The sequence below is a fragment of the Diceros bicornis genome, chromosome 2 (genome assembly GCF_020826845.1).
Source record: "Diceros bicornis minor isolate mBicDic1 chromosome 2, mDicBic1.mat.cur, whole genome shotgun sequence".
In the NCBI taxonomy this organism is placed as follows: domain Eukaryota; kingdom Metazoa; phylum Chordata; class Mammalia; order Perissodactyla; family Rhinocerotidae; genus Diceros; species Diceros bicornis.
The window spans coordinates 43769634-43789893 of NC_080741.1; the positions used below are offsets into that span (position 1 = coordinate 43769634).

General features: G+C 38.8%; 1 protein-coding gene across 5 annotated transcripts in view; it reads right to left on the bottom strand.

The window, feature by feature from the left end:
- Window positions 1-20260, bottom strand: part of ULK4 (unc-51 like kinase 4) — a 530581-nt gene that overhangs the window by 177617 nt on the left and 332704 nt on the right. Inside the window, exon 33 of one of the 5 annotated variants that reach the window (XM_058555641.1) lies at window positions 3994-4481. The exons of the other annotated variants lie outside the window; for them this stretch is intronic. Within the exon in view, the coding sequence (XP_058411624.1) occupies window positions 4408-4481 (74 nt within the window). The 3' untranslated portion in view covers window positions 3994-4407. Of the gene's footprint in view, window positions 1-3993; window positions 4482-20260 lie in introns of those variants that run through there. 5 annotated transcript variants of the gene reach the window in all.

Sequence of the window (20260 nt, forward strand, 5' to 3'; positions counted from 1 at the left end):
ACAAACTGAAAGTGAAGGGATGGAAAAAGATACTCCACGCAAATGGCAATGAAAAGAAAGCTGGGGTAGCAGTACTCATATCAGACAAAATAGACTTTAAAACAAAAACTGTAAAACGAGACAAAGAAGGGCATTACATAATGATCAAGGGAACAATCCAACAAGAGGATATAACACTTGTAAATATCTACGCACCCAATGTAGGTGCACCTAAATATATAAAGCAATTATTAACAGACATAAAAACAGAAATAGTAACACAATAATAGTAGGGGACTTTAACACTCCACTTACACCAACGGATAGATCATCCAAACAGAAGATCAATAAGGAAACATTGGCCTTAAACGACACACTAGAACAGATGGACCTAGTAGATATATACAGAGCATTCCATCCAAAAACTGAAGAATACACGTTCTTTTCAAATGCACATGGAACATTCTCCAGGACTGATCACATATTAGGCCACAAAACAAGTCTCCATAAATTTAAGAAGATTGAAATAATACCAAGCTTCTTTTCTGACCACAACGGTATGAAACTAGAAATCAACTATAGGAAGAAAATCAGAAAAGCCACAAATACGTGGAGATTAAACAAAATGCTACTGAACAACGACTGGGTTAATGAAGAAATCAAAGAAGAAATCAAAAAATACCTGGAGACAAATGAAAATGAAAATACGACATGCCAGAATTTATGGGATACAGCAAAAGCGGTTCTAAGAGGGAAGCTTATAGCAATACAGGCCTATCTCAACAAACAAGAAAAATCTCAAATAAACAATCTAACAATGCACCTAAAGGAACTGGAAAAAGAAGAACAAACAAAGCCCAAAATCAGTAGAAGAAGGGAAATAATAAAAATCAGAGCAGAAATAAATGAAATAGAGACCAAAAAAACAATAGAAAAAATTAATAAAACCAAGAGCTGGTTCTTTGAGAAGATCAACAAAATAGACAAACCTTTAGCTAGACTCACCAAGAAAAAAAGAGAGAAGGCACAAATAAGTAAAATCAGAAATGAAAGAGGAGAGGTTACAACAGACACCTCAGAAATACAAAAGATTATAAGAGAATACTATGAAAAACTATATGCCAACCAATTCGACAATCTGGAAGAAATGGATAAATTCTTAGAATCATACAACCTTCCAAAACTGGATCAAGAAGAAGTAGAGAATTTGAATAGACCAATCACCAGTAAGGAGATCGAAACAGTAATCAAAAACCTCCCCAAAAATAAAAGTCCAGGACCAGACGGCTTCCCTGGTGAATTCTACCAAACATTCAAAGAAGACTTAATACCTATCCTTCTCAAACTCTTCCAAAAAATTGAGGAGGGGGGGAAGCTCCCTAACTCATTCTACGAAGCTGACATTACCCTGATACCAAAACCAGACAAGGACAACACAAAAAAAAGAAAATTACAGGCCAATATCACTGATGAACATCGATGCGAAAATCCTCAACAAAATACTAGCAAATCGCATACAACAATACGTTAAAAAGATTATACACCATGATCAAGTGGGATTTATTCCAGGGATGCAGGGATGGTTTAACATTCGCAAATCAATCAACGTAATACACCACATTAATAAAATGAAGAACAAAAATCACATGATCATCTCAATAGATGCAGAGAAAGCATTTGACAAGATCCAGCATCCATTTATGATAAAAACTCTGAATAAAATGGGGATAGAAGGAAAGTACCTCAACATAATAAAGACCATATATGAGAAACCCACAGCTAATATCATCCTCAATGGTGAAAAACTGAAAGCTATCCCTCTAAGAACAGGAACCAGACAAGGATGCCCACTGTCACCACTCCTATTTAACATAGTATTGGAAGTCCTAGCCAGAGCAATCAGGCAAGAGAAAGAAATAAAAGGGATCCAAATTGGAAAGGAAGAAGTGAAACTATCACTATTTGCAGATGACATGATTTTATATATAGAAAACCCTAAAGAATCCACCAGAAAACTTTTAGAAGTAATAAACGAATATGGTAAAGTTGCAGGATACAAAATCAACATACAAAAATCAGTTGCATTTCTGTACACTAACAACGAAGTAGCAGAAACAGAAATTAAGAATACCATCCCATTTACAATTGCAACAAAAAGAATAAAATACCTAGGAATAAACTTAACCAAAGAGGTGAAAGATCTGTACACCGAAAACTATAAAACATTTCTGAAAGAAATTGAAGAAGACACAAAGAAATGGAAAGATATTCCGTGCTCTTGGATTGGAAGAATTAACATAGTTAAGATGTCCATCCTTCCTAAAGCCATCTATAGATTCAATGCAATCCCTATCAAAGTTCCAACAACATTTTTCACAGAAATAGAACAAAGAATCCTAAAATTTATATGGAACAACAAAAGACCCCGAATAGCTAAAGGAATCCTGAGAAAAAAGAACAAAGTTGGAGGTATCACACTCCCTGATTTCAAAATATACTACAAAGCTATAGTAACCAAAACAGCATGGTACTGGCACAAAAACAGACACACAGATGGAATAGAATCGAAAGCCCAGAAATAAACCCACACATCTATGGACAGCTAATCTTTGACAAAGGAGCCAAGAACATACAATGGAGAAAAGAAAGTCTCTTCAACAAATGGTGTTGGGAAAATTGGATAGCCACATGCAAAAAAGTGAAAGTAGACCCTTACCTTACACCATACACAAAAATTAACTCCAAATGGATTAAAGACTTGAATGTAAGACCTGAAACTGTGAAAGTTCTAGAAGAAAACATAGGCAGTACGCTCTTCGACATCGGTCTTAGCAACATCTTTTCAAACACCACATCTGACCGGGCAAGAGAAACAATAGAAAAAATAAACAAATGGGACTACATCAAACTAAAAAGCTTCTGCACAGCAAAGGAAACCATCAACAAAACGAAAAGACAACCTAACAATTGGGAGAAGATATTTGCAAACCATACATCTGATAAGGGCTTAATCTCCAAAATATATAAAGAACTCATGCATCTCAACAACAAAAAAACTACCAACCCAATTAAAAAATGGGCAAAAGACCTTAACAGACATTTCTCCAAAGAAGATATACAGATGGCCCACAGACACATGAAAAGATGTTCAAAATCACTAACTATCAGGGAAATGCAAATCAAAACTACAATGAGATATCACCTCACGCCCGTCAGAATGGCTATAATTAACAAGACAGGAAACAACATGTGTTGGAGAGGTTGTGGAGAGAAGGGAACTCTCATACACTGCTGGTGGGAGTGCAAACTGGTGCAGCCACTATGGAAAACAGTATGGAGATTCCTCAAAAAATCAACGATAGAACTACCATATGATCCAGCTATTCCACTGTTGGGTATTTATCCAACGAACTTGAAAACACCAATTTGCAAAGGTACATGCACCCCTGTGTTCATTGCAGCCTTATTCACGATAGCCAAGACTTGGAAGCAACCTAAGTGCCCATCAAGGGACGAATGGATAAAGAAGCTGTGGTATATATACACAATGGAATACTACTCAGCCATAAGAAACGACGAAATCCAGCCATTTGTGACAACATGGATGGACATTGAGGGTATAATGCAAAGTGAAATAAGTCAGAGGGAGAAGGTCAAATACCATATGATTTCCTTCATTAAGTAGTAGATAATAACAACAATAAACAAACACATAGGGACAGAGATTGGATTGGTGGTTACCAGAGGGGAAGGGGGGAGGGAGGAGGGTGAAAGGGATAATTCGGTACATGTGTGTGGTGATGGGTTGTAATTAGTATTTTGGTGGTGAACATGATGTAGTCCATGCAGAAATAGAAGTACAATGATGTACACTTGAAATTTTTACAATGTTAGAAACCAATGTTACTGCAATAAACAAAAAATTAAAAAAAAATTAAAAAAATTAAAAAAAAAAACTTGTAGAGGGAACACCTACATTAAAAAAAAAAATTTCTTTATCAAATGACAAGGTTTGATAGCACATATCATCAGTGACACATAGTACAGAAAAACAATTATTATGACACGTGCATTACACCAGCAGGCATTCTCCTTAGAGTTAGAATGCATTACTCATGTGCATGCTATGAATCAGCACTTGGCATTCGTGAGTTGCAGACAGGGTAGAAGGGCTTCACAATGTAGTACTTGGTGAACACACGCTGCAAGAGAAGATGTTTTCCTTTTGTCGGTTCATGATTCCTTTGAGACACATCATGTAGACGGCCAGGGGCATAGGGGGGTCAATACTGGTGAAGCCTAGCTACATGTACAGCAGAGAAGGACATGGCTCTTCAGAAGGTGGAGGCGGACCCCTGAACATCCATCTACATGCTGCTGGATACAGACTAAATGGCTGGTGAGCAACGTGTTGTTCGTGATCTTCACTCAGTCTTCAAGGAAGGAGTGCAAACAATGAATGCAGTCAAATCCCTGCTGGGAAGGAGAGTCTTTCCAGCCTGCTGTGTGAAAAAAACAGGCAATGAATGCCAGGCTCTGACTTTACACACTGAAGTCACCAGTGTCAGGGAAGGTGCTCTTATGAGATTAGAAATGAAGTATGACATAAAAATATTTCTTCACAACAGTGATAACGCCAGCAAAGCCCATTAATATGATGTCAAGTGGCCTATCTCAGCCATATATTCGGTGCTCTTCAAAGCCAGAACTTTCACTTCAGGGTCAAAATACATGTTTTTCTTGTCTAAACTTTTTATTATGAAAACGAAGAAAGTCATGAGATAGTTCAGTAAAATGAACCCCTATCACTCTCTTCAATAATTACCAACCTTTTGCCAATCTTCAATCTATCCCCATCTACATTTTTTTAGTATTTTACAGCAAATACCAGACATCATCTTATTTCTGCTGTAAATACTTCTGTGTAGTCTAACAGATAAAGACTCTTTTTTAACATAACCACAATGCCATTACCACTTAATAAAACTAACGTACTTCTTAATATACTTAATACACAGTATATGTTCAAAACGCAACTGTCTCAAAACTGTCTTTTTTGTAATTCGTTTAAATCAGGATATAAACCAGGTCCACACATTCCATTTGGTTGCAGATCTTAAGTCTCCTTCAACCCCTAACAGTCCTTTCCCCATCCACAATTTTTCATGCCATTTATTTGTTGGAGAAATTAGAACATTCTTCCTGTAGATTTTCTTGCAGTGGTGTTCCCATATCCCTGCATTTCCTGTAAACTGCTAATTAGACCTAGAGACTCAATTTAATTCAAGTTCAAGTACTTTGGCAATACTGGGGGCTGGGTGCTCTGTATTTCCTGTTTCATTATATCTGGAAAGATATATTGCCTGGCTGGTACACTCTTAATGATGTTAAAACTGATCCACGGGTTCAGAGGTTGTTAGCCCAACCCATCCATTATAAAGTTCCCCATCAAATGTTACCTACCAATGACCACTGTCTAATCCCATTATTTCATTAGATATGGCAATATGGTCATTTTCAAATTCTGTCATTCCTTCTGTATTTTTCAGCTGGTTTTCTTCTATAAAGAACCCTCCTTTATCATCTTATTTGATCATCATAAAATATGGTTTGTAAAGGAAAGGCAAGATAAATGTTTGATAAATGTTTCTTTGTTGTTATTTGCCAGTTTACAGAACAATGGTTTTGGAGTATTCACAACTACCAAATGTGACCAAGGTAGGGTAGATAGGGAAGCTAGAAACTACCAAAGCTTATTAATGAGTTCATGTTGTAGCATCATTGTAAATATAATGAATTTTTAATAGTTTATGGATTCCAATTGATTTTAAACATTATTCTTTCTTATGCTCAACTTGTTCCATATTTGGCCACTGAGAGCCCCTTGAAAGTGTCCTACCTTCTGCTATGATAGTATGTCCCAAGTTCATCTTACAAATTCCTGCCTCAGGCTGGGCATTAGCTACTTCTCAGGAGCTCTGGTTTCTTTTAATGAGAAATGGTATTTAGAGACCATGATCTGAGGCACCAGGAACGCTCATGGCTACTGGGTCATTGATTTGGTGGATAGAGATATGAAGTATACATCTTTTAGACAGAGAAAAATAATGAGTTCAGACAAATATTTCCAATTCTAGAGTCCAGAAATGGATCATCATTTATAAGGTCAAATGATTTTCAGCAAGGGAATTCTTTAGGAAAAAAAAATTCTTGACCATTATCTCACACAATATGCAAAAATTAATTTCAGATGAATCATAGATCTAAACATAAAAGCTAAAACTGTAAGGGTTCTAGAAGAAAATGTAAGAGAAGATCTTTGCAACTAGGAGCTAGGGAAGATTTCTTAGATTCAAAAAGTACTGATCATTTAAAAGTGGATATATTAGACTTCACCAACAATTAAAACTTTTGCAAATCAAAAAATGCTATAAGAAATAGATAAGCCAAAGACTAGGAGAAAATATTTATGACATATATTTCTGATAAAGAATTTATATCCAGAATATACAAACAATTCCTACAACTCAATAATAAAAAGATAAATGATCGAATTTTAAAAATGGGTAAAAGACAAACAGCTCACAAAAGATATACGTCAATAAGCATGTGAAAAGTGTTCAACATCATTAGTCATCAAGGAAATGTAAATTAAAATCACAATGAGACACCATTACACACAAACTGGAATAATTATAACGAAAAAAACGGACAACGCCCAATGTTGGTAAGGATGTAGAGTGACCATAACTCAAATACTTTGCTGATGGAAAACAGTTGGCAATTTTTCATAAATTTAAATACACATTTACCATATTACCCAGCTACTCCATTCTTAGGTATTTATCCAAGTAAAATGAAAACATATGCCCACACAAAGACTCATTAGAGCTTTATTCAAAATAGCCCAAAACTAGAAATAGCCCTGCTGTCCATCAAAAGGAGAATGGATAAACAAATTGAGATATATTCATACAATGGAATACTACTCAAAAATAAAAAGGAATGAACCACTGAATCCCACAACAGCATGGCTGATTCTCAAAAACAATGCTGAGAGATAGACGCCAGAAACAAAAAGGTATATGAACTCAGTTGTATAAATACATTTAAAGAAAACTTGTGTTATGTTGATAGAGATCAGAACAATAGTTGCTTCTGAGGAAGGGGCAGGACAGAACTTTCTAGGGTGATAGAAATGGTCTATACTTTAACAGGGTGTTAGTTACAGGAGTGTATGCATTTTTCAAAACGGATTGAACTGTATATATAGGATTCGTACATTTCACTGCATATAAATTATACCTAAATTAAGAAGTGCAGAGTTGAAAAAACAAGTTGGGATAGACTAGAGCAGCACTGGAGTAAGATAAACGGGTGGGTGCAGTCTGTACTAGGATGATAGCAGCGTTTACTGAGTACTTGCTTTGTGCCTGGAACGGGGCCTTTACTTGGCTTTTTACATTTAATATCTCACCTGAATTCTGTAACAGCTCCAAGAGGCAGATGACGGTATCTCCGTTTTATACATGGAGAAAACAAAAACTCAGGGTATTGAAGTAACCAGTTCAGGGTCACAGAGTAAGTACGAGTCATAGAAGTGATTGGAACCCACATATAACTCCGAAGTCCATGTACTTTCATCAATATCATGGAGCCTCTAGGAACAGCCACTGGGGAATTGGACCAGAAGGCCAATGAGGAGGCTGCTGCGGTCACACCATAACCAAGTGGTGGTGTGGTGGCGGGAAGCAAGGAGAAAGCAGAAACATCAGTAAACAAGCGTGATTTGTAACTTGTGGGCAACAGTGGGGTGGGGCCAAAAAGTGTCCATAAAGAATAGGAAAACTATACCATCAGTGGAAGAAATGGGCAGGTGAGTTTTCTAGGACCTATAAGTTAGCTTTTAAAATATGCCGAGTTTGAGATAACATCCAAAAGCCAATGCTCAAAGGCAGTTGGAGATTAAGGCTTAGGAACCAGGTGGCAGTCAAGCCTGGAAAAAGAGAGGTGAGAGATGATCAGAGAGAGTGGAAAGTTCCCAAAGGACAGGCAAGACTGGAAGGGGTACAGAGTCAAAGACTGAGGGTGGAGGAAATCCCAGACAGAGGCAGGGATTTATAGAGGAAATGGAGGCAAAGGTGTTGATATAATAGAGAAAGAAGCATGATATATAATGCCACGGGTATCAGGAATGACCAAAATCAAAAAGAAAGAGGGTGTCAAGGACGTCTAATTAACACAGTTCAAAGCCTGAGAAAAGTTCACTGACTGCGTCATTTCCAGGTCACTGATGCCTGTCACTGGTAGAATTTGTTAGGTACTGTGGCCTGAAGTCAGAGTTCAAGTTGCCAGATCTTCCTCTCTGCATTTTCCCACACACCGTGTAGCTTTTGACATATTTGCTTCCACGCTGTGTCCAGAATTTCCCCATAAAGGAAGTTAGGAAATACAGTTTCTTGGAAGAAAGGAGGGCTTGAACCTACATTTGCATAAGGCTGACAACACCAGTTGTCCATATCCACCACGGAAGCAAAGGGAGGTACTGCAATTTGTCCCCTCACCTTACCCTAGGGACTTGAGGATTAGATGGCTTGTATTGGCAAAGCTCTGTGAACGGACTAACATATGATGCATTTTACTAAAGCGAAGGAATAAATCTAAGAAGGAGACAAAGGGAAGGAAAGGAAGTTAACATTCCCCTGTCTCTGAACTTTCATTCTTCTGCACAGACAAGTTCTGATGAAGAGAAAGATACTCCACCTCCATACAGATGGAGTGAAGTTCAAGGATATTGCCAGGGCTATGTTCTCCAGAGTGAAAACTTTCCAAGTGATCAAACTGTCAGTGGGCATGGGTGTATGGCTCTTTCCCACCTTCCTCTTCCACTAAGAACATTAGTGACAATAGAGCATAGGCAGAGGCCCGCACCTCTGGGAAGAGCCCAGCCATTCCTTTCTGCTGTTGTTTTTTGGGTTTTATCCCCTCCTATTCTGTCTCTCCTTTCTCCATCCAGACCCAGTCTGAAATGCAGTAGCTACCCGTGGCTTAGGTCAGCTCTGCTCCAGACACCCTGGGCAAATGCACAGCCCCTGGCCATGTCTCCTGCCTCTCTCTATGGGTGCTAGCTGGTATGCATCTGTGTGAAGGGGAGAGGGAGGCTTTCCTGCATGACAGTGGTAAGATCCAAGACTGAAGGTTTAACACTGAGGCAAAAGCACAGGGAAGGCCACAGCCAACTCTGTCTCCAGCCTAGCAGGTAGACCTAGTATAGGAAGTGAGGCTAAAAGCAGCCCTCTACATCAACCAGCATAATAAAAAGGGTTTCTGTGCTTTGCTTGCCGGTCATCTCCCTCAGAGATGCTGTCCAAAGGCATCTGGGATAGCGTTCTAGTATTTCCCAGTCCTCTGGTCAAATGCCATCATAACAACTTCTTAATACTCCATCCCAACATCTCTAAAAGAAACCAAAATTCATTAAGCCAGAGAATCCAAGAATTATTTTGCACTAATTATAACCAACTCATCAAAAAAAATCCAAGAATTATTTTCTATTAACTATAAGCAAATCTCTAACGGGGTCATCCCCATAAGTTATTTTCAAGCGTTCAATGTCCCAGGAATATTGATGTGCATGAGCTGTTCCCCGCTCCAGTCACTGTGTCCTTACTATATTATCACTTTTTCAAAATGTGTCAGAGTAGAGAGCAAACAGAAGAGTACATTTTGAACTTCTAAGCATCTGAAAGTACTTTATATTTCTATCATTAATGATTTGAATACAACACTCTAAATCTAAATGCCTCACCAAATAGAGGCTTCCTTCTAGATAATTTTACACTTACATCATACAAGCATGGTCATTTTCACTAGGGTTTATTCAAGTCAACCTAAACCAACAATCCGGAAGAGGAGTATAAAAGCATCTATGAAATTCAGTGTGAGGAAACTGTTCTTTCCCCAATTGATCAATGCTGAACCACCAAAACCAGAAGTTATACCAAGTCAGCCGAGTGAAAAGTCTGCTTTTAAGTAGAAAAACATGGTGGGTGAAAGTGGCAATGCCCACCCTGGACACAGTGACAGGGTAAACGGAGGCCCCTGTGAGCTGTGGGGCCCTGAGCCTCTTCTGGCCGAAGGTTATGAGCAGCCACCCACACAAAGAAATGACCCCAGAAAAAAACACGTCCAAACATCTCTGAGGTTAAAAATTTCTGGATCATCTCAGTGTGGGTTTTTGTTATTCCAGCCCCGTTAAGCATGTGTCCAACAGGCTTGCACAGGCTGGCATAGGCGCTTCATAAGAGGCCCTGGGGGTCTTCACTGTGCCCAGGACCAGGCCAACACCTTGCCCTGGCCATCCTCCTCCTCATGCATGTGCCCTCCCTCCGCCTTGGAACTTTGGCTTCCCTTCTCATCTAAAACCCTCACCCTCACACCTGGCCCAAACACTAAGGGCCGTGGGGTTTGGCTTTCCCCAGCCAGCAGAGGGGCACTGAATAAGTTTCACTCGATGAGGATGACTAGCCAATTCATAATTCTGTGCACTGCTGAAATCAAGTAACTCACCAAACCTGAAACTGAAAAGTACCTCATGGATCATAGGCTGCGGCCTTCTCAAATATGACAGAATGCTAATGTTTTAATTATATTTTTTCTTCCAAAAATCTAACGAGACTGTATTCAGACGATTCATTTTGAATTACTTTCCTAAGAAAACTTTTTATCTGAGAGTATCTTAAAAACAAACTGTCCCCAGCTCCCTGCGCCCACAATAGTCCCTGCATCCTATAATTGACACAGAAGCAGTTCAGCACTTCCTTCCACAGATAGAGGAGAGCACGATATTGAATTATTCCAAGTATATAATTTAGTCTGGTCACCTGTTCCAAGGGCTACAATGCCCTTTTCTGGTTTAAGCAGAGACCCTGAAATTTAGCAACATGTACACCTACTTCTATGTGGCCAAAAAGAGGCTCCAGTTGCATACGTGAGAGGCAGAAGTTTTGGACAGAATGAACTCAACTATAAAATCCCCGAAAGGAAAAGTTTAACACGTAAGGGATTTATGCACTGAAGAAACACTACTTTCGATTACTCAGAGACAGCCAAAGTAGCTTAGAATTGCTTTAAACAAATATACCTGGAAAAAATTTTATAAATGAGAATATAAAAAGTAGATAGATGCTAATTTCATACCCAAATCTTAAGATACAATATTGTTTATGACTAATTTAAAAAGTAAATTTTATTAATTCCAAAGCGCATAAACTTTCTGATTTCTACCAGGAAATGGATGAGCAATGAACAACTGATCATATATGTGCGATGCCCAGGAAAGCACTGGAAGAGAGTGGGGGGGAGGAGCAGGGGAGGAAACCCTCTTGGAAGGGAGGGTGATCCTCACCAGCAACACAGCCCAAGGTCTGCTCCAAGAGCCTAAAATCTTTGTCTAATTCAACTCTGACTTTAATGCAGCACTTGCTGAATCATGAAGGGGCTTTTATGAGCTGGGCACTGGGATAGAGCACCTCCTCTAGAGCCCCACACCCTAGAAGATCTTCAGTCCTTCCCTTTCTCCCTCCCCCGTCCTGTCTCTGAGATGGTAGGTAAACACTCAGGAGAAAACATGCATCAGTCATTCATTCACTGATTCATTTGCAATACACTGAGCATTTATAAAATTTACAGTGCTAAACAGAATAAAATGCCAGCGTGGTGCTATGGGCCAGAAGGAGTGATGATCAATGGGAGGGCAGAGAAAGAGCTTGTGGGGAAGGAGGGACTTGAAGTGGAGAGGCAGAGGGAGGAGGCGGGGCACACTAGGTTTGGTCAATAGACATGAGAAAGATTTGCAGTGGGGATTTGAACATGCTGTATTCAAGCAATTGTCGGAAGGCTAGAATACAGGGCCTGTGAAGGAGAGCAGCAAGAGGAAGGGGAGAGAGGCTGTAGTCAGATCCCTAAGGCTCCTAAAGGACAGAAGACCTTAGCCTGTATCCTACAGGCAATACAAAGTGGCCAAGATTTCTCCCATCGGTTTCTTATTATAAAAGTAATATATACTCATTATACACAAATTCACGTTTCCTTTTTTCTTACACTGTAAAAATTCAAATAATACAAATATATGTATTTGAATGTAAAATGTATGACACAGACAATAAGAGGTTCACTGACTTCCATTTCCTCAAAACTCACCATACATAAGAGTTTGCTATAGATTCTTTCCAGGCATACGAAATATATGTAAATACACACATATATATATATACGCATGGAATATATTCTATAGCTTGCTTTTTTCACTGAAGAATATATCAGATATCATAGCACATTATATAGATATAGTGCTATCTCATTCTTTTAAATAACTGCACAGTGTCCATTTTTAAAATAAAATTCCATGATAAAATTAACAATCCCAAGAAGGAGAAACTGTGAAGTTCAGGTATCACCCGGTTACTGTACAGCAGCCACTCTACACAAGGTGACTGTGTCCCCAGCCACAGTCCACTGTTTCCTTCCTCTGGAGTTCCAGAAACCGGGCAGGGAAGGTGAGGGTGGCATCTCTCTGAGGAACACATTTTAACATTTGACACTGGGGAGTAGCAGTGGTGACGCATCATCTCAAGGATCAAGGAGCAAAGATGCTGGGCTACAGAAAGAAGGAAAAGGAAAACAATGGGCAAAGAAGAGAAATGGGGAAAGGGGCTTCGGGTGTCACATTTGAGCCCCTGGTTCTAGCTGTTTCTGGGGCCTAGGAATGATTCTTCCCTTGAGTTCCCTCAGACATTTGTAGACTGATGCAGCTAGTTGGAGTTAAGTTTCTGATATATGCAGGTATGAGTCCTAACCAACATAACAGACTAGGAGTTCTCTGGGGTTTTCTTGTTTTTGGTGTTTTTTTGTTTTGTTTTGTTTTTTGGTCTTCTTTTAATAGGATAGAGCAGCACTCTCCCAGTTGTCAAGTTTCAAGTTACTTAGTAATCTTCAAAAACATCCTTTCTTGACTTCTTGAATTATCTTACCTCTCTTCCCTTTCTTTCAATCTGTATTTATTTTTTTACTTTTATGAGAGTTAGAAGTCTTACTGCAATCCCAGGTCACCTTCTCCCCGGAGGCAATTAGTTTTACTTCTTTTACTTGATTATTTTATTACTTGCCTACATTTCTAACTAACACACTTGCATTTTTTGAGTTTTAGGTACTATCTGTTGACTTCCTACCATTCAACAATGAAGATGCAGCTCTCTTTCCCCACTCCCCACCTCACATGCACATAATTCCCACCCCTCATCCCCCCACTATGGTTATCTCTTACTTTTAACCAGATTGATATTCAGTTATTAGGTTGCTATGACTGTGTAACACTATTCCCAATTAAATCTTGTAGAAAACTACCATTATTTTTCCTTTCCTGGGCAACTTCTTGTTTTTCCTGGAGTTAATAATTTAGAAGACTTGATTCTCATTTTAATGGGGCTTTAGGAGTGTGGTAGGATGAATAATGTCCTCCTGCCCAAAGATATCCACATCCTAATCCCTGGAAACTATGAATATTACCTTATATGGCAAAAGGGACTTTACAAATATGATTAAGTTAAGGATCTTGAATGGAGAGAGTATCCTGGATTATTCAAGTGTGTCCAATGTCATCACAAGGGTTCTTATAAGAGGGAGGCAGGAGATCAGAGTGAGTAGCAGGAGACGTGATGACAGAAGAGGCTGGAGTGATGCAAGGAAGGGGCCACAAGCCAAGGAATGCAGGCAGTCTCCAGAAGCTCTTCAGCTTGGGTTTTCAAGGCAAGGAAACAGAAGCCTCCAGAAAGAATGAAGCTCTTCCAATATCTTGACTCTAGACTTCTGACTTCTAGAAATGTTAGAGAATACACTGTTGTGTTATTTTAAGCCACTAAACTTGTGGCTTTGTTACTTTGGCAATAAGAAACTAATACAAGGAGGGAGCAAAAGTAATTGTCTTGGCTTAGTCTGTCATCTTTACCAAGAAGTCCTCAGCCACTGTTCCTACTGAAAAGATGCACTTCCCAGTTTGCATCAACTGATAGATCAAGATCTCTGAGAACCCAATTTGATAATATTTGGTTTTTATATATTTTCATACTTTTTTATACTTGATATTCACTACATTGTTTTGTGGGAAAAGCTTATGAATTGGCTCATTTTTGGGTGGCCAAAAACAGAGAAAGAAACTATATAATTCAAATTATAGCAGAGAAAGCACATTGGACTGGGAGCCTGGAGATGCACATCCTGGTCTCAGCCCTACCAGAACCTAACAGAGCGACCGCGGTCAACTCACTCCATTTTACTGAGATTTAATTTCCTCATTAGAAAATGAAGAAGGAGCACTATATGATGTCTGAGGTGTCTTTTAGCTCCGACATTTTATAATTATAAGTCAGAATGTGCCAAATGAATATTACTTATCCCCAAACCTATAAAACTCAACATGGAAAATTATTTCCATACACTTCCAATAAAGATGCATGTGACTATCATTTATAAATCAATACTCTAAAGCTAAAAACTAGATATTATAATAAATGAGTGCAGAGAAACAGTGATAACAGAAAAAATCTATTTGGCTCTTGTCATGTACCAGGTACTATGCTAAGTGCTTTAACAGATATCCAACCAAAATCCCCTTAACAACTCCAGTTCACAGGTGATGAAACCGAGGCTCAGAAAGCTTAGATAACTTTCCCAAAGCCATCTGGCTCCATAATCTGTGCCATTACCCACTATGCAATATTGCTTTTCTGTAACTGAAAACACTGAAAATGAAAAAGGAGGAAAATGAGACTATTAAGTCTAATGAGTGAATGCAAAAAAAAAACACAAAGATTTATTTAAAAAGATATAATTAGGAACAGATAAGGATAAGAAGGGTAAGAAAGAGGGCTTCACATACCAAGTTGAATCTTTCCGACCACTAGAGAAATATAAAGGACTAAAAAATAAGTAAGCAAAAGAAGGGATAGAAAATTGCTATGGCATCAAGACATTCTGCCTTGGAAATAAATCTGCTTCATTAAAATCTTATTTTGCAAAAGTTATTTTAGCATTTGGACACAGCAGGTCTATTATCCCATGACAATCTTCTACTTCAGTGACATCTTTCAGCATTAGTTAATTAACAGGTGCCACTCACAGAGTGAGCCCATTCTAGCTGATGTAGCAGGAGATGTAGAGCAATATTAGATATTCAACATCAGTGCTGTCAAGTAAATGACAACAATCAGCAGGGAATGCATTTCATTTTCAGTTTTCTGGTGGAGAAAATAAATATTAGGGAGAATTTGATACACAGCTTTTACAAATACAATTTCTGAAAAATTTGAAGTCACATTGGAAATCAATTTAAGCTATAAAGGGACTTATAAATGCTCACTTAAACATGAACATAAAAGATGAAGCTGGAAAAAATAACCATAGAGGAAAATAAACAAGGAAGCATGGTTAAAACAGAAGAGCGTAATACTCACTCTTTACTTCCTTGCACTTGACTTCTTGATGGCTCTTGACACATTTTGGAAACACTGCCTTTTTACAGGGCACCCCATTTTCTGGGTGTCCTCCCTGCCCGCTCCTTCTCAGTTTCCTGGAGCTCTTTGCTCTTTCAGCCCACAATCAAGTGTGTGTACGTATCTGATGAATGTCTGTCTTCCCTACCAGACCATAAAATCTACAAGAGTAAGAAAGACATCTATTTGGGTTATTCCTATCTCACTTAAGCCTAGCACAGTCCCTAGCTCATAGTAGGTGCTCAAGAAACATGTGTTGAGTAACTGATATTACAATATGACCAAAAAAGGGCCCATTCTAGAAATTCATAGCTGATTAATCATTAGAAAACCCATTAATGAAAAGTATACTTAGTGTGTGGAAATAAACAAAGATTGTCCAAATGAGAACAAGCAGAGGCTATTCAGAGCTTGCTAGATAGCAAGGGAGTCAGCCACCATCACCTGCGTTTGGCAGAGACTCAAAGGCAGGCAGAGGAGGGAGAAAGTTTTGTAGTGAAGAGACAGGACAGCTTTGGGTATGCACTGAGGGGAAGTTGTTGGCATGGGGAAGCTGAAGGCGAGTTAATTAGAAGAAGGGCACCTTATGTTATTGGTTTGGGGAGCATATTTGGCTTTCTGTGGTTGGTCCTCAGTTGGAAGCTGGGGCAAAAATTAAGGAAACTGGCAGTTACTGACCAAGCCCTGACCGATTTGGGCCAAGTGCTACAGAGGTGGTGGTTTGGCATCCTGGACTGGTTGTTGCAGAGGTTGTGAGACAGAGTTCTCTTCTCATATATGATCTGGCCATTGTCTATTTATCTATATAGCCTCTCAACCTCGAGGCATAGCCATTGAGGTCAGGAACCAGAAAAGGATGTCTGCTCTCACAACTTGCATTAAAAATTCTGTTGGATAATCTAGTCAAGGCAATAACAATAATAGTTAACTACTTTGATAGTTAAGTTAATAGGGTTCTTTAAAAGCCTACTTAGAAAGGGAGGGGAAACAATGAGATTTGAAATGATTAAAAAAGATAAAATAGAACTGCATGTACTGACATAGAAATATGTCTATGACATATAATACAGAAAACCAAATTAAAAAACAAAACATATAGAATAATAGCATATATAGTATAGGCATTTAAGAACAATTTTTTTTACTGAACACTTTCTACTTTTCAAGCGCTGTGCTGTTTTACACACATTGTCTTTACACACATTATCTCATCTAATCCTCCATGGCCATACAGTTATTATTCCTATTACTTTGCAGATAGAAAGTGGGCACCTTCCAGAGAACTGGAAGTAAGGTGTGAAGTCATGCAAGCTAACTTCACACCTGGATTCTTCCTCACTACCTATCTCTGCTTGGTAAGTTCTATACACATGGATAACTCAGGTCATCTAAGAGTTGGGGAGGGGTAAATTCACTTTTAACTTCATACACTTCTGCATTATTTAAATTTTTATAAAGAATATGTGTTGCTTGTATGATAGGGAAAGATACAGATATTTTACATCTTGTAAAAATTAAGAAGAATGATTGACAGTACTTTTAGTATTTTTTTAATTGGGGTCTGAAACTTACAAATTTGCTAGCAGAGAGTAAAGGCTTCTGCTCAGGGTTCAGTATGAGCCTCTGTAATGCCAAGTGAAATTCTTCTTCCATTCTGACACTTTTGTGAGGTTTGCTCCACCTTGAAGACAGTTTCAAGTGTCTCAACTCTGAGAAAGCTTGATACCAAGAAAAGAAACACTACTTGGCAGCTTGTGGGACATTTAAGTGCTGGGTTTGCTTATCTAACTGGGATGGCTTTGGCACAGGCACAATGTAAAAATCAAGGATACAGAAAATGGAGATGAGAAAATGACATATTCAAGTCATCCTTCCTGGAGGTCTCAGAGCAAAAGCAGTCTCGTTCATTTTCAGGACCCATCCCTCCTATTTAAGCCCTATCCCAGTCCCTTCTGCCTTCTCCAAACCTTCTACCCCCTAACGCCCCATCCAAGTTCACTTTCATGTAAGTTTCCTTCATCTCTACCTTTCATCTGTCTTTTCCAACTAAGCCAGTTTCTCAACTCCAACGGAAACCTTCCACTGGCCTTGGTGCCCCCTAAAAAATACCATCCTATCCCTTTCTTTTACTGACAAGATAGATAAATCTGTTTCCTTTCTACTTTTTCTGCTATTAAAGTCATCATTAGAATTTTCAAAAAGTACTTTACTATAAGCACTTCAGCATTTGATTATCTATTCTCAACAGTGGCTTATTCCTTATTGCTCTGCTAGGTTCTCTGTCACTCATCACCAGCTGGTTGGTAATAGGATACTTTATTGAGCACAATAGGATGGTAACAGGTTCTTTCTGAAGACCGGAGCATCTACAGGGCAGAGTGTGTCATACTTTCATTCTCTTGCTTGGCCCAGTGCTTCATAATCAGTAAGTGGATCTCCTCTAGTAATGGAGCCAAATCCTACTAACAAGTGGATGAGACGAAGAGCAGCACCATCTCCCCTCCTGGAATAATCTTTTCTCCCACTGACTCCTCCACCCCACGTAAGAGTGGATGCTTTCCCCCTGAGCTTCATCTCCCCTGGCACCACCCGCAAAGTTCTTCTTTCCAGTATAAGAAATGCACCTACTTTGCTGCTAAGCTTTCAAGGCAGTCAGCACTAACACCCTGAGATCCAGTAAACACAAGTTCTACTGTGGATTATTTACTCAACTCATCCCACTCATGGAAGACTGTCTCTCAGATGTCACCTCCCATCAATCTTGGCTAGCAAAATTCTAGTCACTAGATTCTAATTATAAAGGCTAAAACATAGAATATTAATATTAACACCCAGGGTATGATTAGGATTATTCTCACATATGAATTTTCACTTTCCAAACTTTACTTATTAATGTAATTCAGAGGACAGGACTCCCAAACTGACATCTTCAGGAGGAGGCCAAAGGCATGATGAGTTTTCCTATCCCTGAGATTTGAAACCTTGGTGGCAATGCCAACTTCTCCCTCTCAACCCAAATGCCCGCTACTCAGTCCTGGCTGTGCCCCTTTTGCCATGTCTCTGGAATGACTCTGTATGCTACATCAGTTCCTTTCCTGTTCCAGTTTTGACTTGTATCACCACATATCTAAAGTTACTGTTTTAGCCTCCTGTAAGTTCTCTCTGCCTCCAATCTCTGTCCCACAAGTGGGGCAGCGTAATCTTGCTCAGCATCACTGATGTAATGTTCCCTGACTGCTAAAAGAGCCCAAGTGCTGTGCCGTCACTTACCTGACTGAGTCAGAGTCCAGCCCAGCATTTAAGGCCCTCCACACTCTGGCTCCAGGCAAGCCTGTCAACACAGACTCACGCCTCCAGCCAGGATGTACAGTCTCGGCCCCCCGTGCCCTCATCTTTCACTCCTGCCTCTGTGCTCTGTTCCCACTGCTCTTTCTAGCTAAGGTAGCCTCTCTTCCTCATCTTGCCTACAGCCTCTGCTTTACTTAGAATACGCGTTTCCACTCACTACTTTCTCCTTGGAGAGCTTCTATGTATGCCATCCATCCATTTTTGCAACATCATCTTGTATTGCTACTTATCCTTTCACATAAAATGTTTCTCTCCAATTAGACTGCAAGCTCCTCAAAGAAAGAAACTATAATGGAATGAAAAACATTTTTAAAATGTTGAATATATACATTTGAATGGAACAGGGTGCTTTTTGAGAGTTCCACAATGTCTATCATGATGTTCGGAATACAGACAGTGTTTAGCAAATACTTTTTGAATGAATGAATAAATAAGTTAATTAATTTAGATAAGACAGATTATAAGACCACTGGCGCTGGAGGGTACAGACTACATCACGTGCATCATTCTACCCAGAGCCCATCTCAGTAGCTGATACCCACCAGTACTCAATAAATGTCTGTGTGAATGACAGTGAGAAAAGCAGACAGAGGAAGGGGACAGTATTTAGGTTAAGGTTTTGAATATCACAGGCTAGAATGTGTTGTAAAAAGAAAAATATTCAGTAGAAGAGAATAATAGCCAGTTAGAATAGAAAAGATTTCATTTACAATAACAACAAAAGAAGATGAGATATCTAAGAATAAACTTAACAAGAACTCTGCAAGGTCTACATGAAGAAACACTTACAATACTATAGAGGGACACTGAATCAGACAGGAAAACAAATAGAGAGTCATACCATGTTTTTGGATAGAAAAGCTCAAAATTATAAAATGTTGATTCTTCCTAAATTCATCTATAAAGTCAAAGTAATCACAATAAAGATAGGTAGACATTGTGTTTTTTGAAACTGGACAGGTTAATTCAAAAATATTGTGGAAAAAATCAAAAAGTGAAACAGCAAACAACAGAACTCTTAAAAAAGGTAAAGTAACTAGAAGTGGGAACTACTCCAATCAAATATTTAAATACATAACAGTACTACAAAAATTAAAAGAGTTTGGCACTGACATGAGTAAACAAAATCAAAGGGAATATGAAGAGACCTGAAATCTACACAAAAATACACAGGAATTTAATACAATGGCATTTCAGATCAATGCAGAAAAGACGGAACATTCACTTAATAGTATTGGTACTACTGAGTAGTCATAAAATAATAAACCCTGGCCACGCAACTTAAAACCAAATAAATTCCAGGTGGATCAATGATTTATAATCAAAACTGAATCCATACAAGTAATAGAAAAAAGTAAAGAAGAATTTTTTAAGTTTAGAGTTGA